This window comes from Gallinula chloropus (assembly GCF_964237585.1).
Source record: "Gallinula chloropus genome assembly, chromosome: 1".
Taxonomy (NCBI): domain Eukaryota; kingdom Metazoa; phylum Chordata; class Aves; order Gruiformes; family Rallidae; genus Gallinula; species Gallinula chloropus.
Genome location: NC_140085.1, coordinates 183267780 through 183292416, shown reverse-complemented (window position 1 = coordinate 183292416; position 24637 = coordinate 183267780). Strand labels below are relative to the sequence as shown.

Sequence of the window (24637 nt, the reverse complement as noted above, 5' to 3'; positions counted from 1 at the left end):
ATTGTCCAGCTGCCTACTGCCAGATAGATTGTGTCAGCACAATCTCACTTCCCTTTCACTTGCCAATTTGGCTGAAATTGGTCATTTATTTTGTGGGAAGGGATAGGGGAAGAACTGGTGTGATCAAAACCACAGCTTGCTTTTAGGGAAGATGACCAACTCTCCCTTCCTCAGAAGTACGCTGTAAAGAAATGTGTAATTAATTGCTATTTTTTAAAAAGACTTGTGACAGGCAAAATCTTGCTTACCTTGTGATGTGGCAAGTAATGCTGCTTTTCTTTCGTGTCCAGAGCCTGTTTTAGTTTCAGTAAAGAAAATTTAATGCATGCTCCATGAAAAATTCCCTATTAAATTTTGATACTGCAACATTTTTCTGATTTATGCTATGCTAGTGCAGTAGAAATACTTGTGAGCTTCATACATGAGCTTGACTAGCGTTAATGTCTAAAGAGATTTTAGCTAGTCATTTGTCCTCAGTCAGCAAATTGTTGTTTTCTGTTCTGTTCTGTGTATCTACTTACATAAAATGCACATATTCTCAGAAAATTCCCAAAGATTCAGTAATTTTTGAACCACAGAAGAAAATAGAAAAGGAAAGAGTTTCTCAAGTTTTCTCAGGTTTCTGTTGTCGATGCATGAAAACAAATGTGTATATTTTTCAAAGATAAGTGTATTTTCTGTGGTTTCCTCTTTTAAAAGTAATTTTAGCACCAGAGGGAAAAACACAAATTATATCAAGTTTTGAATGTAAACTTTACACTTTAATTTGGAATTCTCTACATGGAATTCAATAAGCTAGCAGTTATATTATATGAATATAGTGGAAATATGGCCTCACCATTTAACCTCTTGTATGATATTTTTCTCCATGCCTATATATTCTTTCTTTCTGGATCACAATATAGATTTTTAATTTATTTTCATTGTTTCCTTTCACATGTTGTTATAGAATTAAAATACTGGTTTGTGGTTGAGAAAGGAGATTGTAGTGTTTCTATAAATTTATCCTTTTTACTGCACAAAGGTCAACATTGCTCTCTGTCTAGGTATTTGATATATTTTTTTTATAATATCAGGTCTTGGAGGCAACGTTATTGTCAGCTCTGAAGATGCTGGATGTTGGGAAATGGCCAATTTTTTCTCTCTGTTCCCAAGAAGAGCTCAAGTTAATTCGTCAAGCATGTGTATTTGGCAGTGCTGGTAATGAAGTGCTGTATGCAACTGAAAATGATGAGGTAATTGTCTAAGAGTGTCTGTGAACCTGACATATTTAGCCATTTATGTATCAGGTTATTCTGAAAGTCACTACTATGATTGTATACACAGAGCATGCACAAATGCCTGATCATTTTGATTGTTACTAAAACATTTTCAATTCTAATCAGTGGCTTCCTACCACAATCAAGGAAAAGATGGAATTTTAAGGAGAAGATTGAATTCTTGAAGGCGTGTAGTGACAGGCTGAGTGACAATGGACACAAGCTGGAAGATGGAAAATTCTGATTCAGTATTAGGAAAAAAAATTACTATGAGAGTGGTAACTCTTGGCATTGGTGAGACCACACCTCAAGTACTGTGTCCAGTTCTGGGCTCCTCAACATAAGAAGGATATTGAGGTCCTTAAATGAATCCAGAGAAGGGCGACCAGGCTGGTGAAAGGGCTGGAGGGCAAATGATGTGAGGAACGGCTGAGGGAGCTGGGGGTGTTTAGCCTTGAGAAGAGGAGGCTGAGGGGAGACCTTTTCACCACCTACAAATATGTGACAGGAGGTTGTAGAGAGGTGGGGATAGTCTCTTCAGCCAGGTGACAGGAGATAGAACAAGGGGAAATGGCACAAAGCTGCACCAGGGCAGGTTCAGATTAGATGTTAGGAAAAAACTTTTTACTGATAGAGTTGTCAGGGCCTGGAACAGGCTGCCCAGGGAGGGGGTTGAGTCACCTTCCCTGGATGCATTTAAAAAAGGGTTGATGATGTACTTAGGGATATGGTTTAGCTTAGGATGGGAATGGTTGGACTTGATGTTCTTAAAGGTCTTTTCAAGCCTTGTGATTCTGTGATTAAATCCTGGAGGGATTGTGAGATCTTTTCCTTGACAGTATTCAAGACTTGACCAACATGGCCTTGAGTCAACCATTTATACCTTTGTTGAGCAGGAGTCTGGACTAGTTGACCTTTGGAGGTACTCCATTCCAACCTAAATTGCAATTCTGTGATTCTCTCATAACAGGTTTTTGTGCTTGGCATGAACTGCAGTGGGTGTTTGGGAACAGGTGACATGCAAAGCACTATTGAACCAAGGAGGTTAGATTCTCTGTGTGGAAAAAAGATAGCCTGTCTGAGTTATGGAAGTGGCCCTCATGTTGTTCTTGCTACAGAAGGTAAAGTATGATCTGAATGTTGTCTTTTCAGATAGGTTCACTTTAATTCATCCAGCAGGTGTGAAAGGTCTGTGCTGGTAAAGTAAAAGAGGAGTTGGGATAGACATTCTGGGCCATCAAGTCCAACATATTTTCGTAGGTGAACATGACGTGTCTGCTGGCTCTGTCCATAGCTGTTTCTTTTCAGAAGTTTTTCAAGTTCTGCTTTGGTCTTGTTACTACTTTTAGAAGTTTAGGGAATTTTTTTTTTTTTTTTACTTTGCAGCTAACTTTGGAATTTCTGATTTGCTTTTGAAATGCTTTGCTTTTGAAATGCTTTGTTGGCTACATTATGCCCATATGTTTTTGTGCCAACATTGTCCTTTAGCTAAAATGCATTTTTCCCTGCTGTACCTACTTTTTGGTGTGTTTTAAGGCCAGCTATATTGCCTTTCAGCTTCTTTTTTTTTCTTCTTGTCTCTCTGACACTATTATCCATTTCATGCTAGTGGCCCTTCTGTTCTTAATCAATTCTCAAAGACAAATGACTGATACCATGTTCCCAGTGAGGTTCTGTCAGAGCCTGACTTAAATGTGTCTCTCTCCATTAATGAGAAGGCGTATGATCTCTTGAGGTCCCTTCCAACCCCTAAGATTCTCTGATTCTGTGATTTTTGAGTAGTCTAGATTACTACCCACTATTAAAGGTAGGTGAGGGGAATTATGTTGTAAATGTGGACTTCCTTATGTTCAGTTACATTCCACCATTTTCTCCAGTCTTCAGGGTAAGCCATTCTGGATGCTTTTTTAATGCATCTGTATTCTTCTGAGCTTTGCTGCTGGCAGATCTCACTCACGCAGTCATACTCCTTACCCAGATGATGAAGTATTGCAAAAGAATGTCCAGAACTGACCCTTGATGACTTTTACTCATCACTCTTCACATGAATAACTTTCATTCAGCACAGCCTCTTTTAACTGACCTTTCAGACATTTCGTATAAGCCTTATGTATTTCACAATTCATATGTTAATTACTGTCATTTCCAGTTTGTGTTGTATGTTTCTATGTGTCTGTTTCACCTGGTTTTGCTGAAATTTGCATTCTCTTGTTGGTGAAAGGAAAAGAGGGCTGTGTGCCTTTGGCAGGATAAGGTAATTGGATTTAACCTGTTACTGTAGGGAAGTGCTAGTTTAGTATGGCACATTTTGCCTTCTTAAGGATAAGGAGTTTGATGATCCCTGTGGAAATCCAGTGGAGTTGCATGTCAAACCTAGCTCTCCTGCAGAAGCAGCGTAATTTAGGTATTGAAAATTGTGATGATGATAGACAAGACAGCTGTTCTTCAAGGCCTGCACTGCTGTAACTGCAGAGCACTTGATTCAAAACAGATGAAGGAAAACCTGTGCAAAAAGGTGTTAGCTTTGTGGGTAACAGGCCAGTAGAGGTACATTAAAGAAAATCAGAAATACCTGGTGATGTCTGTATTCTAGTGATTGTGAATGCTTGGGAACTGCAAAAAGTGACCATCCCCACGTTTCCCTTAAACAGCAGCATTTTTCTATTGCCAGTGGGAGACAGAAATTTGCACTAGTTCGACCATCGATCTAACCCAGTCAGACATTTGTTGAATTCTTAATTTTACTGGCATGTTTCTCAAAATACAGACATGAATAGTGTGTTTAAGTAGTAATAATAGTAAGGGTTTTCTTACAAGCATCTTCATGTATATTATAAAGGAACAAAAGCTTGTTATTTGAATTTTCCAAAGTGGGAAATAGCTCCAGCACATAGACAAGAAATTTTGATTGTCAGTAACGAAGAAATAGAAATGGGGACTCCTAACTCTGATTTCATCATTTTGTCGTCTGTATTGCACCATCTCCTTTCTTTTAGCTATATGGTTTCCTTTACTAAGAATATGGTGGTACTATCCTTTCGGATTTGTGGTCAAACAGTGTTAATGTGGCATTGGTATGTCCAGGGGGTTTAAGAGCCACAAAGGCTGTTGTGTCTGTCTGTTCCCCAGCAAAATATGTATATAATTACTGAACCTGACTCTTCAGTTTATAATTTTGTGTTTTTAAACCAGCTTTTTACTTTTTTGTTATAGAAGGAGAAGTGTATACATGGGGCCATAATGCTTACAGTCAGTTGGGCAATGGTACGACAAACCATGGCTTCGTTCCCTGTCAAGTCTCTACTAACTTGGTGAACAAGAAAGTCATTGAAGTTGCCTGTGGCTCTCATCATTCTATGGTGTTAACATCTGATGGAGAGGTGAGAATAGCTGGGTTAAATCTCTGTTTTCTCTGAATGAAATGCACGTATATGAGAAACAGGAAAATATTCTGTACCTGGAGAATTAAGACATTACTTCTTGCTATCCCCAGTGCTGATGCACCACAAATATTTGATAAAAATGGAAATGTAAAACATTGATTTTTGTGCCACAACTGCTTGCAATAAGAAATTATAATTTCTTTGCAGAGGGCAGCAAGTTCCTTCCTCTGCTATACTCTACTGTAAATGCTTAATGGTGTTAAAGCTGACATTAATATAAATCATGTTTATGTAAGGAGTTCTACCCACACAAGTGAAAGGTTTTCTGGCATTTACTTTGAGGAGCCATTTGGGTCCAGTTAGCCATTTGACTTTGGGTTCTGAAAAACTCACAATGAATTCTTCCAGCATTAGTGCAGCTGTCATATTGTCTCTTACCTTTGATTGGAGAAGCATGAAAGAATGGATTTTAATAATGTTATGAGTGGCATATTTTTGATAGAAACAGTGAAATTATAGATCTACGTGTTTGCCTAGATCTTGAAAAAGATTACATCCACTTGAACTCAAAATACATGCATATGACATATTTTTCTTGGTTGACTATGTACTTTGAACTGTATGTTATGTAGCCTTCTTGTTTATAACCATTTTCTTACAATAGGTCTACACATGGGGTTATAATAACTCAGGCCAAGTTGGATCTGGTTCAACAGCTAATCAACCCATCCCTCGAAGAGTTACCAGTTGCCTACAAAATAAAGTAGTAGTTAATATTGCTTGTGGACAGATGTGCTCTATGGCTGTGGTGGAAAATGGAGAGGTAAGAAACTTTAAGTGAATTTTCTGACTGAAATTTATTTTTTGTAGTATCACAGAACGTAGATCATTTCAAACCTATCAGTGATGAGCTACTACTACTCAGAAAGCAAGTGTACCTTTCCACACTCCCTCAAAGCTACCTGCTTATACTGCTGATAAAACCCTTTGTCAGAAATTGTTCTGCACATTTTGACATACTTAGCATATCTTCCTATCCATGCTGATTATTTTTTTCATTAGAAAGGAGATAGGAAATTTTTCACTAACATTTGTTTTATGGCCTTTTGGTTTATGAGATTACTCATCAAATTTAGCAGCTATTACTTTTTATCAGCTATTGAAGTTGGATTTTAATCGAAGGAATTAAAGTACCAAATTTCAAATTTCAAATTTACCTGAAAATACAGTTCTGAAGTAAAAATAGCATTGTGAAGATCAGGAGATTTTTACAAATGTGGGGATTAAATCATATGGAATCCAGATATATATACTTTACATTTCATGCTAGCTTCATTTTCTCTATGTAAAATTAAGTTTCTATCACTGATGTACTGATTTTTAGAGCTGGTATTATATTCTAGCAAAAAAGAAAGTGCTGATTAATACATTACCCACAGCTGTTTTTAGCATTCAGAAAAAAATTAACTATTGTCTATACTATAGTCTTGAGCATCAAGAATGTGATATTAATAAGTGATGGCTGTTTTAATCATCACTATTCCTATATGCACGCTTCATCTCCAGAGAAAACAGAGGAAATAAAATTGCATTGCATATATTTCTTCTAATGCAGTGTATCTTGAATCCCTCTCATATTTTTTTTCATCCTCATTACAGAGGTACAAAGAGGCTGCAGTGTTCTTGTTGGTTTAGTTATGTGAGCTGAAGATTTTGGGCAGCCTACATCCTCCCTATCTCCATCATTCCAAGTATTTCAGTTTAGACCAAAGTAGCTATTGACTGAAGTAGAACATATGTCACTGAAATTATTAGAGCTTAGTATTTTCCCTTTTTCTGATGTTCAGCATAAAGCTGTTAACAGCCTACTCAAACTGTTGTGCATAGCTTCCACTTTATACTTGATTCAGTGTGTTTTCTTTTCTGTTAGAGGAGTTTTGAATAAGAAACTAGCTCTGTGGAAAAGGGAGCAATTCACGCTGAATTGGCTCTGTGCTGGGAAACGGTGAAATGAATCACTTATTTTCTACTCCTCATATTAAAATATCGTATCCTTACATCATCTCACTCTTAAGGAGAAGCATGAATATGGAGGCTTAGAATTTTAGATGAGCATGCAGTTGGGGTTTTAAACAGAAGCAGCATCCAAAGTTTCTGATGCAGAAAAACATTGTAATGTGTGTGCATGTATATATATATATTTATGTATCCTAAGGTGTGGGGTCAGGAAATACTGAAGAAAATTATTATTGTACCTCTTTCAAAAGAAGTAGATAGTAGCAAACAGTTAAAATCCCTGTCCCTGTTTTTAAGGTCTATGTCTGGGGTTACAATGGTAATGGCCAGCTCGGGCTGGGCAGCAGCGGCAACCAGCCGACACCATGCCGATTAGCAGCTTTGCAGGGCCTTCGTGTACAGCGGGTAAGTGTGGGATGCTCCATGTCAAACCCTTTATGAACCACTGAAAATATGTCAAGCAATATTCTACATTTATAAGAGATAATCCATTATATCTTTGTTTAAAGTGCCATTTATCAGAATAGAAACACGTATCTTAAAATGAACCTCTGTCAGTAGGGGAGAAAATGTGACCTTGTGGAGTTCAGAGGGAATTTTGCCATTGACTTAAGTGAGGTCAGGATTTTATGCAGAGGACTAGAAGTCTTTTCTTCTGTTTTGTTTTTCCCTGTGAATCTTAATTTTTAAAAACTCCTGTCATTTTAGTAATTAAGCAGGTCTTCTTAGGCAACCCCTTGCTTCATTAACCCCTGTCTTCTTTCCTGGGAAAATGCTGCTGTTTAGCATTTTGTCTTCCTGGCAGACTGAGTATTACTTTTAGGATTGCACTCCAGCCATAGTGACTGACTGGTGTTTGGAATCTGAACGAATTGTCACCAACTGCTTTTGGTCAACAGTCGGTATGATTCCGTGGTTGGTATTTGATCTTGGGTGGTTGTTATACCAAATAATTGGGCTGCCCTTAGTGTAGCTAGCAAACTTTTGACCGCTGAGAAATAGTAACTGTAGAACTGGTACTGAAAATTTTTAATTGATGAATCCAACATAGAGGACACTGTCAGGAAAATGAGGCATTCTGCTAGAAAACATTGGTTTTGTAAAGTAGCAAAATTTTACAAGAGTGTTTTGAACTTTGTAGCCCATTTATTTACCTTTACTTAAGGAAATTACAGATTTTTTAAAATATTTTAAAATAAACTAATTTAATTACATACTTTTACATTCAGTTCCTAGGATGTAGACAATAGCTTGACTGGTAGAAATTGCTGTTGGAGAATAATGTAATAAAGTTAATGTTATTTTTCCTTGTATTTATTCTCCTATTTCAACAATATGAGACTTAGATCCTATTTCCATCTACTTCAGTTGCTTGACGTCAGTTAATACCAAGTTGTAGGCCTCCAATCAGTAAGTAACTTAAGGTTTTAGTTCATTTAAAGCACACCACGTGCTTCATGGATGGCAATGGACTACCTGCACTTACGGCTTTGCAGATTATAGAAAGATACATGAGCTAGATTTGAATAATGTCAGTTGGTTACAAATAAGCCATCAAGCTGTAATAGCTTACTTTAACCTCACACAGAGCAAAACTATTGCTGGTAATTTTGCCACTGTGTAGGTGGGGCATGTACTGCATATGTAGATTGTAAAGTGTATATTCAAGCAACTTTATGCAGATTACCTGAGGAGACAGCTAAGCAGGACCAAGTGGGTTTCCACAAGATAGTATGAGCTGACACAGTTGTGCACTGCTATCAAGATAGAGAGTTTCATCTATTCCCTCTCTTTCCTGGCTGGCCACTCCTGTTGGCTACCTCGTGTGGGTAGTGGTGGTCCTCAGCCCCAGCTCTGGCGAGTTTCCTTCCAGTGATGTAAGTTACCGCAGCAGAGGGTCCAGTGAGCACTAGACCTGGTACAGAGAGGGGGCAATTTTATATGGCTGGCAGGCAGGGAGGAGAGGAGCAGATAAGGAGATCTCGCCTCTGGTAAGCTGTTCATGTTGGAGCAGTTGCCCACAGAGCAGGGCCACTAGATGATCTGCCTTTTTCTGCATCTTTTCTGCACACTGTTTGTATTTGTCATACAGCTTTCCTTCTTTCTCAATTACTAGCTATTCTTTCACTGTACACTTGAGATTATCCGGCAGGATTCCTCACTGATACATGTAGTTTTTTCCCCTCAAAGTCACCTGTTTGCTTCCCTTTTTAATAGGCTTATCTGTATTGGTATTTTTTGTAATTTTTAGACTGGTATAGAATCAATAATATTAATAGATAGCATAATATGTATTTATCTGTATTAACTGCCTATTACATTAAAATGAGATTTCTTTTTTAATTATTTTCTATAGGTTGCCTGTGGCTATGCACATACATTAGTGCTAACAGATGAAGGTCTGGTTTATGCCTGGGGGGCCAATTCATATGGCCAGCTAGGTAATGGGAATAAGAGCAACCTGTCTTACCCTACAACAGTTTGTCTGCATAAGGAAAGGTAATACTTACAGCCTTGCAGTCAGATGCTAGTTGGCATACGCTTGGAAGAGCTACAGAAAATTATGGCTTTTTTAATCTATTTTTTGAAGAAATAGCCTATATTTTTTTGCAGTGCTTCTTCTCCTAAATGTGACCAGAATTTTCTCTGAAAGTGCTTGAATCTGCCCCAAAAACCATTCTTGTGAAAGAGAAACTAAACATTCTGAGCCTGGATGTGCTATTTTCTGCTTCAGCTCACACTGTACTTTATAGGCCTTAATTGCAGTTTCTCTTAAGTGGCATACTTCCATTGTTTGAAGTCAACACTAAAAGCTTTTTATTGTCTCTGAATATAAATTGTATTTTAATATGCTACTTTTGACAAGAAGTACACTCAGAAAATGTGAGGAGTGTGGACATCTGCAATTTGTGTTATTTCAGCTATTAAATTTGGCTCATAACCCAGGAGAGAGAGAAAGGGAGGAGTATTACTATTGTTGCCTGAAAATTAAGCTTAGATTTTTACAAATTAAATATTTTCCCATAAGTCCTTGGTGGACAGTAGGGCAGTTTTTTCTTTTTCTCATGTAAAGCTATATGTTTATATAGATGTGTGTGTATATATCTATATATATGGCCAGAAATTTCAATCAGTTCCTTACTACTGCGGTCTTGATTTTGGCATCCTGTTGTGAATAATAAGAAAAGTGAGATGTCCCTCTTAAACTTGTTTTCTGTGTACAGTATTGGAAGAAAGGGGCAACTCCTCTTTGGTGATGAGACATGACCTGGTTTTGATTGTTGCTCTTTCCCTCTGTGTGCTTGTGCTTTTGCTTAGAATGCAACTGGGTGGGTTTTTTTTCTCCAGGCACTTTGGCTGCAGTTAAAGTGCTAGCACATTTCACTGCAAGTTTGAATGTTGTATGTAATCTTTCCCTTTTGTGGGACAGAATATGCATTCCTGGTGTCAGAGAGAATATTGCCTCACTAAAGTCTGCAAGATTTGTACATACAGCTTTAAAAAGTTGTTTCCCAGGAGTTTTCCCCAGGCAGCTGGGAAAGCAAGTAAACAAGCAGTAGCTCAGACTGCAGAACAGAGTTGTGTAATGTTGTACACAGTGGGAGTTTCGAAGTCCTAAATCAATGTTAGGATTACTGAGGTAGTGTAACCTAACTAAAATATACTTAGAAACAGCTTTTAGTGCTGTTTGCTTCTGATTTTTAAGTTTCAGAAGGAAAGTCCGTTAAACATAAATAATAATAATCATATGAGTAATGACACTTCAGTATTTTTAATTAAAGAAATATGTTTAAATTGTTGGTTTATAACTGTTACCAATGAGCAAACAGGCAGAAGTTTTTCATTAATTTTCAATTATAAGCCAAAATGGAAATTCCTTTTTTTTAAAAAAACTTTTTTTGAGACTCCTCATTTCCTCCTTCGTCTTCTCCAAGTGCCTGTTCTTCACAGCTTAATGCAGCCACTCACCTCACTGCCAAGCACTGCTGAGGACATTCAGAGACTTGAAACTCATGGTAGCTTTGTTTGAGGGAGCTGAGGGGATTGGTAATGTATGTGCTGCAGCAGTTGTACTGCTGCAGTGGTGTCTCCTTAATCCCAAGATGCTTATTCACTGAGAAGCTTTCTGAGTGCCTGCTCTTAGAAGAAACATTGACAGCCCTTCTAGTTTCACTCTAGATGATCAGAAAAACATTCTTGTAATTGGAAATGTGTGCATGCTTACAAGTGTGTTTTGTACCGGAGAGAGACAGGAGGCAGCGAGCTGCTTCACCGCGCTTTGATCTTGAGAGAGTGACTTGCTTTTATTTTCTTTGTTTGCTTGTGAATTCAGAGCTATAGAGATTGCAGCCTGCCACTCTGCTCACACCTCAGCTGCCAAGACCCAGAGCGGCCAGGTGTACATGTGGGGCCAGTGCCGGGGGCAGTCGGTGATCCTTCCCCACCTCACCCACTTTGCCTGCACCGATGACGTGTTTGCTTGCTTTGCCACACCCGCCGTCATGTGGCGCCTCCTCTCCGTCGGTGAGCGAAAACATTTGCTGCTTTGACATCTAAATCAAATCATGAGTACATAAACCAGCTGCATGTGTTTTAAGCCTAAACTTGGTTTCTTGCAAAAAATTATACTGGGAAGCATAATCGTAGTCGTATATTACATACATGTAAACGGTAATACGGAATTGTTAAGGTTGCTAAGGCTTGATGGTAGTGCAAAAGGATTGTTTTATTGATGTAATTTATTTCTCTGGAGACATGCCTTGGGTTTGGGTAGGGTTTCTGTTGTGTAACCACTGAATGTTACTGTACAAAGATCACGGGTAGAGAAGTTGAATTTGAATTTGGAGACCTGAGGGAGCCATACAGGATGTTCAGGAACTTTGAAACTTTCTTTGATGTCCTCAAGTAGACTACTAAGAATGGACAGAACCAAATCCCTGTGTTCAGAATTGGCCAGAGGCACTTTGAGTCTCATCACAAGTGATGATGACTTGGTCTTCTGAAGAGACAAATTGCTGGATCTCAGCTACTTGACTAACATAAGGTCTGTCTTGCTGGCCTTGACTAGAAAGAGTTAAGTATATAGCACTGCCTAACAGAGATCTCGTTCTTCAGCTACAAATTCAATTCAACGTTAGTTGCTGATAAAGTTACTGGCTTTGCTGACCTAATCAAAGATGAGACTCTTGGGGTTGTCTGTAGGTGTCATCTGGGAGTTTAAGCTAAAAGCTAGAGTGCAGCAACTTGTTAATTTGTAATTTGAACTGTACTGAGTCCATCATGTTTCCATTCCACTTCCATGCTGCCTTTGTAATTGCTTTTGTGTTGATGTATGCTTTTGTCTGACAATTGTGGAACACTTGCTTCTCCCTCAGAGCCTGCTGGATGCCAAAGTAAGGCAATCCTGTTAATAGTACTCATATTTCAGCTTTGAGAGCCTAGAACATTAAATGGAGAATCCTGTTCTCAGGAATCTGCTTTGCCAAAATTCATGTTTTAGGACACAGTCCAAGGACACCCATTTTCTCTCAGTTGAGGCAGTTGTGCTTTCTAGGAGTCATTTGTTCAGAACTGTAAGATATATGCTTTATTACTGTGGAAATTCGTAATATTCCTAATAATTGCCTACTCTTAATTAGATGCAAAATGTGCTACTGCTCAAAAATCCCAGGCAGTGGGGTGCTTTATTCCATGGAAATACGGGTTTGTCAATTCAAAGTTCTACATAGAACTGTCTGTAGTATGTCCAGGTTTTTCTTCCATAAGAATTAGTTATTTTATAGAGGAAATAGGGCATTATTAGTGTATATATAGCGTAATCATATATTCTGTTATATATATCGTCTTATGTACTTTAGCAGGGTTCTGGAGATCTTCAGCTTCCTTTTCTTCTTGCCCAGTTAAAATATTACTTCATACTATGAGAATTGCTCTTCTTTTTCTCTGGTCTTTTCTCCTCAGTTGAGTGCAGAGTATCGAGGAACTTTTCAAAGAAGAGTGGAAGAAGGTGGGAAGCAAAATCTGCCTCTTTCCTTCCTTCGTTCCCCACAGAAAAGACAACTGTTCAGACTGAGTCTCTCAGTTACAGTTTTCTCAGTGCCTCTCTCTGCAAATTCACCATTTCTTACCTTCTTTTACAGATGCTGTTTAGGTCAGAATTGCTGGTTTAGGTCAGTTAAAGGAGTCGCGAGTGGAATTATATGTGATAATTCCTGTAATTATCACCTTTGTGCTGAAGACTTCCAAGTAACCCATTTATTAATATGCATATTGCTCATTAATACTCATAGGTATTTATTCTCTTTAACACAGCACGGTTAAGACTATATTCATAACTATTTCCCAAATAGATCTTTTATCCCAACCTTTAATGTCACCATGAACAGTGATCCAGCCTCTTTGCAGAGCTTCTCACCTTGGGAATCATTTCTAAATATAGCAGCTCCTTTTATTTTTGTGTTTTGACCTTGACTTCTGGGTCCCTTTAGAAATAATGTTGCAACACTGTAGCAACATTGTACCAAAGCAGGAGGCAAAAACCTCAGGGGAGAAAAAGGTTATTTTATTTTTAAACAGAAACAATTTCAGATGCACTTTCAAACCCACATTCTTGTATGTGCCAAGTGGTCTGTCCAGCATCCTGGTGCTGTTTATTCAGGTGGTCTGAGCAGGGTTCTTTGTGATGACACTGGATAAAGGATGCTGGCTGTCAGGCCCTCGTGTCTTCTGGATTCCTTTAGTTAGGTGGCCCTGTGCTAGTTTTGGATGTGCTTTTTTGCACACTGCAGGAGCTGAGAGTGACCGGTCTTTTCATCCTGTCCCACCTTGGCGAGTGAGTCATCAGGACAGACTAGCTGTTGTTTGTCTTCTGATCTGCCTGTGGTGAGGATTGTCAGGCAGCTGTGTCCTAGGCTGTAAACATCTTCCGAGCTAGGTGCCATGGACATCTGCCGTGCCTACAGCCGCTCTCTGGCTGTTGTATTCTGATGCTTCCACACCCGGGTATCCCCATTCATTCCCTGTTTGTAGCAGTTGTAACATAGCTATGGCAATTCTAAGCAATGACTGCTAAGGAATTTTCTTGGGTTTGTGCCTTGTCAGTCTGAACTGCCTCTTCATTTCCTTCCTCTAGTTGCCCCTTCACTGCTTTAACAAAGACACCTATTTTCCCTCTAAGAATTTCATAACTGGACCCCAATATATTCAGTTTACATCTGCTGGCATTAGAAGTCAGCTGGACATGTGTATTGGTGGACATCTGAGCTACCAGTTAACTTTCAAGAAGAGCTTCAAACACATTGTACAAAATAAGAGCTAACAAAGTATTTAACAGTGTTATTTCAGAAGGATTTTTTATTATCAGTTGTGTTGGCCTCCCCAATCCCATTACCTGTAGTCGATCGTGCTTTGATAATTATTGCCTTGATTGAATATACCTGAATATAAGTGGCATCCTCTAAATTAAATGAAAAATTAATGTACTAACAAAAGGCTGTAGTGGTTTGGCCCTGGCTGGAGGCCAGATGACCACCAAAGCTGCTCTCTCACGGCCCTTTGCAGCTGGACAGGGGAGAGAATATGTATTGACAGGCTCAGGAGTCGAGATAAGGACAGGGAGAGACCATTCTGTAATGAGCATCACAGGCAAAACAGACTTAACATGGAATAAAGGAAAGAAACTCTCTGATTTATTACACTGCACTGCACACCCAGTGAGACCAGAGTTGGGCAATGAGAAGTGCAACCAGATCTTAGAGCACCTTCCCCCACCCCTCCCTTCTGAGCAGACTTCACTTTAGTTGTTATTTTGCTCCCTTCTTCCTCCCATTGTGGCATGAGGAGGGGCAGGGACTGGGGGAGTGGGGGTTTCGGTCAGTTCCTCACGAGTTGTTTCCCTTCCTAGCTGAGGGGGGCATTCCTCACACCCTTCCCCTGCTCCATCATGGGTTTCTCCACGGGCTGCAGGGGCATCTTTCTCTCCGGCACCTGGGGGACTCCCCTGCTTTCCCTGGCCTTGGTGCCTGCACAGTTGGTGCCTGCACAGTTTCTTAGATCTTCTCACTCCCTTCTCTGGTGGCAAAAAGCGGCGGCTTGTGGTTTCTTTTATCCTAAAAGTGATTCCCAGAGGTGCTGTGACCATCGTTGATGGGCTCGGCAATGACTCCGGCCTTGAGCCGGATGATGTTTCTCTGTTGGGCCTGCAGAGAGCTTCTGGCTGCTGCTTGCAGGAACCACCCCTGCAGCCCCCCTCCTCCACCAGAACCCAGCCACACAGAACTACAGAAAAGTTTAACAGTATCAAAGAGAGAGAGAGAGTACACAAACACACACACACACTCTCTCTCTCTCCCTCTCTCTCTCCCCCTCCCTCCCCCTGCTTCTTGTTCCTATCTTGGTAGGTTGCAGGACCTAGCATTTACCTCACTTTCTGTAGAGGACAGCTTATTACTGACTCTCAAAATTTCTATAAACCCATAATATGTATTTATATGGTAAGAAGACAAAATGTTTTCTGGGTTAAGAGTGGAGAGGGTTAATTTTTTAATAGTATGAAAGACGATAATTCTCTAAAGCTAGCAAGTATTAAGGAGACTTGGAACAGTTCAGGAAGCAAAAATTTGTATGCAGGCAATGGATGACTTATCAAGGCTGTCTGGTACCATTTATGTGTCATGTGCACAGTGGGATATTTGATTGGAGTAGGAATTAGGACTGAAGAAAGGACTGAAGAAAGCTGCCCTTTATTTGCTTTTCTGTGTGTTCATTGTTAAGACATAGTCTGTTGGGTTTTCTTAAAGAGATACTTTATTAGTAGTATTTATGAAGTGTTAATTGCTGACAGGTGCCCAGAATGCTATCATGAGAGATACTTGTATTGCTTTCTAGTTACTATTAAATCCCCCTATTATTCCAGAGCCAGATGACCATCTAACAGTAGCCCAATCACTGAAGAAGGAATTTGACAACCCTGAAACTGCAGACCTGAAGTTTCTAGTGGATGGAAAATACATTCATGTTCATAAAGTTCTTCTCAAAATTAGGTAAGGCACAAAACTAAACTGTATAGTGTACTGTAGTGAGTAATTACTGCTTAAAATTCTTTACTTAATTTTATAAATTCCATTTTCCCTCAGCCATGGGATTCACCAGCTATTCTTCAGTGTTAACTCTATTTCCTCATTTCCTCACTGCTTGGAATTACCAAACATGCTGCTTACTACCAACCTTCTCACCAGTTCCATCCTTCTAACCTGTATCCTCCTTCATGTTGCCTAAACACCCTTGATCCTGATTTCTAATAACCCTTTTCTGCTGAGGAAAAGGCTCACTTCTTTCCACTGGCTTCCCAGTAGTTTGAATCAGTTTTTCCTCCTTTACATGCTCGGCTTCCTCCACGGGGATGATTTGAGTGCTTTGTGTTTATTCTTGCTCTTTTCCCTTCCTCTTCCTCTTCCTTTTTCTTCTTGTTTCAGTAACTTCTGTGGTTGCTCTTCAGATAATCTTTTTTTATTCCTTTTCTGTCAGATTTCTTATTCTACTTGTTATAAACCTTCTAATTAGTGAATTTTAATTTCAAGCTGGCTTCTTTTTTTCTTTTTACAGCTTTTTGCAAGTTAACACCACTTTACAGTGAGATTTGACATACACAGATCTACAAAGTAATTGCATTGTTATTAACACCCAGAGATTAGTTTGTTACTGCTGGTGCAGTTACTCCCTGTATATTCTGGCTGCACTGTTTGTAGTGTAGCTAACTTGCTAACTTCTTCCTAACTGCTGCTTCTCCATCCTCCTCATTGTTACAATAGCTTTTCCTCCTTGTTATTTTCTTTCTCAAAGAGCTTGGCTGTCTCATCCTGCTTATCAACTTCTGTTGTCCTACTTTTGCTCCTCAGTCCTGTTAGTGATTTCTTGTACGTTACTGCATAAAATTAAAGTTCCTTCTTAGTCCTTACCTACTTTTTTTTTTCCTGGTCTTTCTGCTCTCCTACTTGTCCAATGACCTGTATTACTGTTTTCTTCCCTGTACTGGTTTCATTACTTTACATCACACACAGTTCTATAGCCCACTGTCATTGTTTGGAATGCCATGTGCCCTTCATCAGTTTCGTCTTCAAATCTTATGTATCTGCAACATGTTTCTGAGGTTCTTTTTCCTGATAATCAGATTGCATGTCATTTTTCCTTATTTAGTTTTTCTTCCTCTACTTCTCTCAGATTATCTGGCATATCTGGGAAGGAAATGTGTCTAATTCTAGAATGGATTTTAATGCATGGCATTACCAAAATAACATGCAGGATCAATGAAGCATCGGGCACGGCCTGTAGAATTAATATTTTCTTTAAGCCTCAGAGTCTCATGGTGTGACTGGGTCAGAGAATGATGTATTTAACATGCCATTTTGCAACATTCAGCCTGTTCCAGAATGTTGTCATGAATGTGGTGCTGGGAAAAGTTCCTTTTCATCATCCAGTCATCTCTTTACTACCTACGAGGACTCGTTTTCTTTGTTTCCTGTGCCTGCTGTTGAAGCAGCTGATACTCTTGGTGGTTATTGGCTTGTGATGGTGGTGAAATGGCAGGGTGATGCCCAGCTCAGGGAGAGGCTGCCCAGGCAACTTAGTGCCACCAGAAACAGATACATTGGAGTGTGCAGGTGGGATTCATCTGCTCTGCATGTAGCCAGCCAAAATGAGGTGTCTGGTCTGTCTCCACTGAGAGAGAGATGGGGAAAGGCACTCCAAAGGATAAGTTATTCCAAGGTATTTTGGAGCCTAAAGGCTTCAAAACCGATATTTAAAGGCACCAACTGATTTTTATTTACTTACTTAATTTAAAGGGCGCAACGTGCACCACTTTCTGCCTGACTTTTTACTTCTTTGTGGTGCCATTGGGGCAGCAGACCGTTCCCAAGGTCTGTTCCACAGCTGGATAGCATTTATTCCATTTAACAGGAGTTTGGTTATCCTCTTGCTTACAGGGGTGGTACAGGATGTGGCAGAAGCTGGGCAATGACTTTTTAATTCTGTGTATGGATTTTGCTTGAGGTTTGGTTATTTTATTTTGAAAAGAAAACACCAAGAAAAAAATACTTAAATAACCAGTAAAATAAAATCTGAAGTTAAATTAAGTGATAAAATAAACAATTATTTTTCACTTGTAGTTAAGTTATGCTGTCTTTATGATGTAGGCTTGCCCCAGAGACATTAAAAGGTAACCAACTTACCTTTGACATAAAGTTTCAGTAAAAGAAAAGCAAATTCTGATGTGCCAGAGTTAGAGAGTAAGTGTTGTCGTATAAAAGACTAATTAAATTGTGGCTGTTTTGGGAATAGTTACTTGAGGTGGTGATGTTCATTTACCTCTGCAAAAATTTTTGAGAACATTTGAAATGCTACAGGTTGTTTTTTAGGGAGCAGTAAGTTACCGTCAATTGTAAGTTACTCTGAACTGTAAGTGGCAGAGTGCAGCTTTCAAAGGTGGTGCTTTTCCTTTGTTTGGGTCTTGTCCATCGTAAAAATATTCAGACTTAGAAGAAAAAGGTGATGAAAGATCTGGGTGAGAGTGTCTTTACTTAATTCCTGGAGTATAATGGCTAAATCTAACGCTAAATTGTGTGTGGACTCTGACACTGAAATAAATGTTATCTAAAACATTCATAGTTTTCCTCCTCCCTACATCATGTTTGAGAAAGCAGGTCGAAATGTGACAATTGTCTAAATTAATTATAAAACTTATCTGTTACAAGCCAGATAATAAAATTCATAGTTACTGTTTAGCGTGTTCAAGACAGTGACATCGAAACCACATGGACCATCCTTAAATGTATCATATGTAGGAATGGAGCCTACCATAAAGTGTTAATTACAGAAGGAAAAGTCTAATTTTTCTATATACATAATATTAATATTTATATATTCTATTTCTATATTTTCTATATTTATATATAAATGAATAGAACAAATCATTAAATCAGCTAGCCAGAGTTTGTGGTTGTGTATTTAGTGTCTTATGATTGTTGAAGGTTTGGGGTTTGTTCCTAGCCTTTCTGCAGCTCATCTTTCAAGGTTAACTCTTTACAGTGTACAACTGTTGTTCCTGTTTTGTAGGTGTGAACATTTTCGTTCCATCCTGAATAATGATGATGAAATTATAGAAATGAGTGAATTTTCTTATCCTGTGTACCGAGCCTTCCTGGAATACCTCTATACAGACAACATCAGGCTCCCTCCTGAAGATGCAATAGGTATTTGCCATAAGTGGAAATAGCTCTGGGTTACTGCTCCTGAAAAATTTCATTTCTATGTCATAAAAGGATGAAGAAAGCAGGGCTTGTTCAGTTTGGTTTTATTAGCCCTTAAATCTTGAGTTTGGCATGTGCCAGGAAGAAGGGGTGCAGCAGGAGGAAACATGGCCAAGGAGAATGTGTGGTGGGGATGCAGTAAGGTCAAAGATGCAAAATGTTCCAAAAGATCCTGTGCCCCTGTACTCGGCACTGGTGAGGCCACACCTCAAGTACTGTGTCCAGTTCTGGGCTCCCCACCATAAAAAGGACATTGAGGTCCTGGAGCAAGTGCAGAGAAGGGCAACCAGGCTGGTGAAGGGGCTGGAGGGCAAATCATATGAGGAAAGGTTGAGGGAGCTGGGGCTGTTTAGCCTGGAGAAGAGGAGGCTGAGGGGAGACCTTATCAACACCTACAACTACCTGAAGGGAGGTTGTAGAGTGGTGGGCGATGGTCTCTTCAGCCAGGTGACAGGAGATAGGACAAGGGGAAATGGCATGGAGCTGTGCCAGGGCAGGGTTAGATTGGACATTAGAAAAAACTTTTTACTGATAGAGTTGTCAGGGCCTGAAACAGGCTGCCCAGGGAGGGGGTTGAGTCACCTTCCCTGGATGTGTTTAAAAAAGGGTAGATGAGGTACTTAGGGGTATGGTTTAGCTTAGGACGGGAATGGTTGGACTTGATGATCTTCAAATATTTCTCTTCCAACCTTGTGATTCTGTGATATCATGGCTACTCAACATTAAGGAATTTATTTTTTCCTTCAAAAGGTACTAATGCCATCCTAAAACTTGTCAGTTTGAGTAACTGTGGTGATTTGATCGTGAATGAAAAAGGATCTGTTCCCCACATAATTTTGGAGGATGCACTGATTGATGCCTTCAGTCAGATACAATACAGTGACCTGCATTGTAATAACAGGGTCCCTTCTTGATAGGTCCTTTGAGGACCTTTAACAATGCACATGTCACCTAGGAGAAAAAAAATAGCACACGTCTTTGATTAATTCAGCCTAAAACAGTAGAGTAATAAATTAATTTGAAAAGAAATGCATATATTTTGCACCAGGATAGTTAAAGCTGTGTGAATTTTCACAGGACTTCTAGATTTGGCCACACTGTATAGAGAAAACAGATTGAAAAAGCTTTGCCAGCAGACGATCAAACAAGGCATTTGTGAGGAGAATGCCATTGCTCTTCTTTCCGCCGCTGTCAAATACGAAGCTCAGGTAAGGAGAACTTCTCTTCTGGCAAGCAGATGTTGTCTGAGAAACCCAACTGTTTAATATAAACACAGTTACCTTTAACTGTTGAGTCACCATTACTGCAGTTGCCTTTTCTGGCCTCCCAGACGTTTGTTTTCCCCTCTTAAGCTATAAAAAAATGCAGCTACTGGTGTTTCCTTCCTGCCCTTGCACCTGTGAGTCGAGTCTTGATCTGCTGCCTGCCTTGTCATCTGGCATGCAAATGTCTCGCTGCCCTTTTACTTCTCCACCTTTGGATTTTGCACTGCCTGTTCACTTCCTGAGTTCTCCAGATGTCTGGTACCACCTTTCACCTGTAAAGTCCCTCCCTATTTACAGTTGGCCTTGTATATAAAAATAAATCCTGCTTTTGTCATGTTGTTTACCACGAATTGTGCTGGCATGCAACAAATTACCTATTGTTGTTCCTCTCCCCTGTCCTGTCACCTGGGCTGCCTTTTGCTCTGGAATGTTCTAGCGTTCAGCCTCTTACCAGCAGTACTGCAAGCCCTTTTCCCATAAACAAATACTTTCAAGGATGTTTTCCTTTTCTGGACTTCTTTGTGCTGTGCTGATTGTGGAAGTAACAGTGTGTGGTGGGTGGGTTTTATTACTCAAGAAGTCCATGTATGTATTTTACTTAGGAGCCGTTGTTGTAACTGAGTGTCGTAGTTGAGAAGTCCTCATCTTTCTGGCCAAGTTTTCTTTCTGCTTCCTGAGCATAAAATTAACACAGCAAAATAGATTGCCTATTCAAAGAGCCAAAATAAGTAGCCTGTAGCAGTGGTTTTTTTAAAAAATATTTGGGTTTTGGTTCTGCCTGGCTGTGAAAACTGGGATGAAGTTTTAAAGGAGGAGAGGCTAGATGTGTAATATGATGGATTGATGAACAGTTCCTGGCATAGGAAGCAAGTAGGAAGAAAGGATGAGCAAAAATTGAGTTTAAAATGTTGTAGTCGTCTGCACCATGTGGCAGCAGCATACTACATGAGATGAGTTCTTGTAGGAGTCACAAAGAAGCCAATGAGTTTTGTCAAGCAAAAGAGGGGATGACATCAGATGAGTAGAGAATGAGACGATCAGCTGCTGGTTACAGGACCTTTGTAACTGAAGCAGCAGCAATGGAAGGCATGAAGAGCTGAGGGAATTATACTTCCAGTGTGGTGGTGGTAGAACCCAGCAGCGTATCGGGGAAGACTGGACAGAAAGGGAGGACTCAGAGACTTGATGGTTCTCCTAACAGCAGAAGTTTTTATTAAAAAATTAGAGTTTCTCCTGTCAGAAGATTTTCATCAGTTTTGAACAACTCCAGAGCGTAAGTACCTTCAGCTGACTGCGTCAGGAGAAGTAGTTAAAGAGTAGTTAAACATATATTTGGGTGTATTGTGAAGTAGTAAAACTAGCCTGGACAAAGTACAAGTTTATAGTGGCTTAAATGCCATAAAAGGGATTGGCTGGGTGACTAAATATGTGTTACCCTCCTCTTCCTGCTGTTTTCTTCCATAGACTTGGTATTCTTTCAAATCATGTAGTATTTTAACATGACTGTGATATGATGAGTAGGCACATCTGTCCCAGGTGCAGCATGTGCTGCACTCAGGAGTGCATCGTTCCTCCTCCCTACATATCAGTGCAGAAAGGGATATAGTGGAGCTGCTTCAGAGCTCAGCAAAGAATTCTTCAGCAAAGACAGATAGTCTCTGTCTAAGTAATCCTGAAGTAAGCCAGGCTCTTGTAGTACGCTGCTTCAATATAGTAACAATTGTTTTGTGAACTGTTTATAAATATCTCATGTGTGGGAGACAGAGGGAAATGGCCAGTCTCTTTTCAGTGGTCTGTGGGGACAGGACAAGGGGCAGTGGCTGCAAGCTGGAGCATAGGAAGTTCCACACCAATATGCAGAAGAACTTCTTCATGGTGAGGGTGACAGAGCCCTGGAACAGGCTGCCCAGGGGAGTTGTGGAGTCTCCTTCTCTGGAGATATTCAAGACCCATCTGGACAACTACCTGTGTGACCTGTCCTAGGGAGCTGCTTTGGCAGGGGGGTTGGACCTGATGATCTCTGGAGGTCCCTTCCAACCCCTACGATTCTGTGATTCTATGTATGTCCTGTCAGCACTGTGGTAGAAGACTCCAAAGAAGCATTATGAAAGAGGTGTGGTATTTTGGAAGTTTGAAAAGGTAGAATCAATTCATTTTTTTTTTGTTTGTTTTTGTCATAAAGTGCAAACACTGAAAGAGAAAGGTTACAGTGCTGTGCAGAGACATAAGGAAGACATTTTTTACAATGAGGGTTGTAGAACACCTGGCACAGGTTGCTCAGAGAGGAGGTAGAGGCCCCGTCCCTGGAGGTGTTCAAGGCCAGGTTGGATGCGGCCCTGGGCAGCCTTGTGTAGATCCAGGCTGGAGGTTGGTGTCCCTGTCTGTGGCAGGGGATTTGGAGCTCTACGATCCTTGGGGTCCCTTCCAACCCAGACCATTCTATGATTCTAAATTTCTTTCACTGTTAAGCCCTGGCTGCAGTGTTTGCATAGTTAATGTAGAATAAGACTGACAGGGATTGAGAGACCTCTTTTTACTGGAACCCTGGAGGAGTTTATGGATCAGGGATCAGGCTACCAAGGTAGACTTGCTGCTGGCTCCAGCTCTGCTGGCTGCAGAAGGTAATTCAGTTTCCTTCAACAGCAAGTTGTTGTGTAGGAACCAGCTGAAGTGGATTAACCCAGTGCAGGGACAGAAGGATCTGTCCTGTAAGACCCTGTTACAGCAAGACCAGAACAAGACAGACTGGCTTTAGCTATCTAGGAATCCCAGTTCCTAGGTAGGGACGCACAATTCCACAGCTGACCACAAAACCCACGTGTATCTTACCATCCAGTTCGTGCTCAGTGAGCGTTATCACACGTTACATCATCATAGTGAGGTTTTATTTTAAGCCAGACTTGTTGTTCACAGGCCCACTGCCAAATTCAGTGCAGGGAGGTAAAGAAGGGCGTTACTGATGCTGTAGTAGCTGTATGTGGGGACAGTTGGTGGCTTTACTTATTGCTAACTCTTCTGAGAAGCTCAGTAAATGTGGAGGAGTTCTGGACACTGCTGCTTTTTTCTTCAGTGGGGTTTTTTGAATACTTTGTCTGAACAAATGGCAGCTGTTGTTCGTTATCTAATCAAACTGATCCCAAAAGGCATCGGTAATGGGAACAATATGGTGTATTCTCTGCTAATTAAGCGGTAGATTTGAAACATAGTAATTAATAGCTTCGTTGTCAGTCATTCATACCATTAATTGCCTCAATTTGTCCCTAGGACTTGGAGGAATTTTGCTTCAGATTTTGCATAAACCATCTGACTGTTGTTACACAAACTCAAGGCTTTGCAGAAATGGACCACGACCTCCTGAAGAACTTCATCAGCAAAGCCAGCAGAGTGGGGGCATTCCGAAATTGAGGTCTGACTGCCAACAAGCTGAAGAGCACGTCCTCTTCCCTCCTGAGAACACTTCTCCTTTGGAGAGCTAACCCAGAATGTGCAAAGGCTTGGAAAGAAAGACTCAGGGTCCCTCAGCTTAGGAGATGCGTGAAAGTCTGCTGACACAAAGGTTTTGTAGAGGTGGCTGCGGCGTAGGTGTACGGTGTTCACGGCCAACAGGCAGAACTGAACAACAAAAATTGAGTGCAGTAACTGCCCTTTCCTGCTCACAGTCAGTCAAATGAAGCTGTTGTTACCTTGTCTGTTGGTTTTGAGTTTGTTCTTTAATATTTTCTTTTACAAACAACCTGTGTTTGATTTTATGGGACAGTGACCTGTTTGCTGCTGAAACTTTCACAGTATACTTGTATCTCCAAACTAAGCTAATATGCCACAGTGGGATTCTTTTTGCCTGGTTTATCATCCAGTGTAGATACAAACTTATTTTTCTGAACATAGGATAAAAGTAATTAATTTTTTTTTAGGATGAGGGGCTTTCTGATTGCTGGGAGGATTGTGTTCCACTAGGTTAGGTGGGGTGTAAATACGTAAGCCGTGAAGAGCTTCAGATGGGTATTATAGTTTTGAGTTCCTGGTGTTTATGGCCATTGTCCTGGACAGAATGAAAAGTATTTTCCTTTCCATCCCACCAGGCACATTCCCTGACACCCCAGTGGGCCAGGAAGCGTCCACAGTGTTTGTCTGGACCTGAGTTACTGTGCTGTGTACTTTGGTACTCAGAAAACCATTGGTTGCTTGTTACCAAGAAAAAGAAACCCAGACACAATTTCAAGGAAAGGGAAGTTCCACTGAGTTTTGTTTGTTCCTGCCTTACTGTCTACCCCCAGACAAATCATCTCAAGAAAACTGGAGGAAAAGAGGGTTTGAAGTGACAAAAATGGGTCTTACAGTTAAATCATAAGAGCGAAACCCGCGTTATTTTCTAGGTGGCAGTAAGGACACCTTGTCCAAATACACTGCTT

At 40.2% G+C, this 24637-nt stretch overlaps 1 protein-coding gene across 1 annotated transcript; it reads left to right on the top strand.

Annotated features, from left to right (window-relative positions):
• The first annotated feature begins 1094 nt into the window (after window positions 1-1094).
• On the top strand, window positions 1095-23974 carry RCBTB2 (RCC1 and BTB domain containing protein 2). The gene is made up of 11 exons (XM_084268195.1): window positions 1095-1235; window positions 2230-2380; window positions 4473-4639; window positions 5307-5465; window positions 6956-7063; window positions 9015-9157; window positions 10992-11182; window positions 15573-15699; window positions 18770-18906; window positions 20041-20171; window positions 23493-23974. Exons 1-11 carry the CDS (start codon window positions 1110-1112, stop codon window positions 23631-23633), a joined length of 1581 nt encoding a protein of 526 aa, XP_084124321.1. The 5' UTR covers window positions 1095-1109; the 3' UTR covers window positions 23634-23974.
• Window positions 23975-24637: the final 663 nt, after the last annotated feature.

Bases quoted from the DNA above. Each gene is read 5' to 3' on its own strand.
- RCBTB2 (XM_084268195.1), top strand. From the start codon at position 1,110: ATGCTGGATGTTGGGAAATGGCCAATTTTTTCTCTCTGTTCCCAAGAA. The intron at 18,907-20,040 runs GTATTTGCCATA...GAATTTTCACAG, and splicing joins CCCTCCTGAAGATGCAATAG to GACTTCTAGATTTGGCCACA. The intron at 20,172-23,492 runs GTAAGGAGAACT...ATTTGTCCCTAG, and splicing joins CTGTCAAATACGAAGCTCAG to GACTTGGAGGAATTTTGCTT.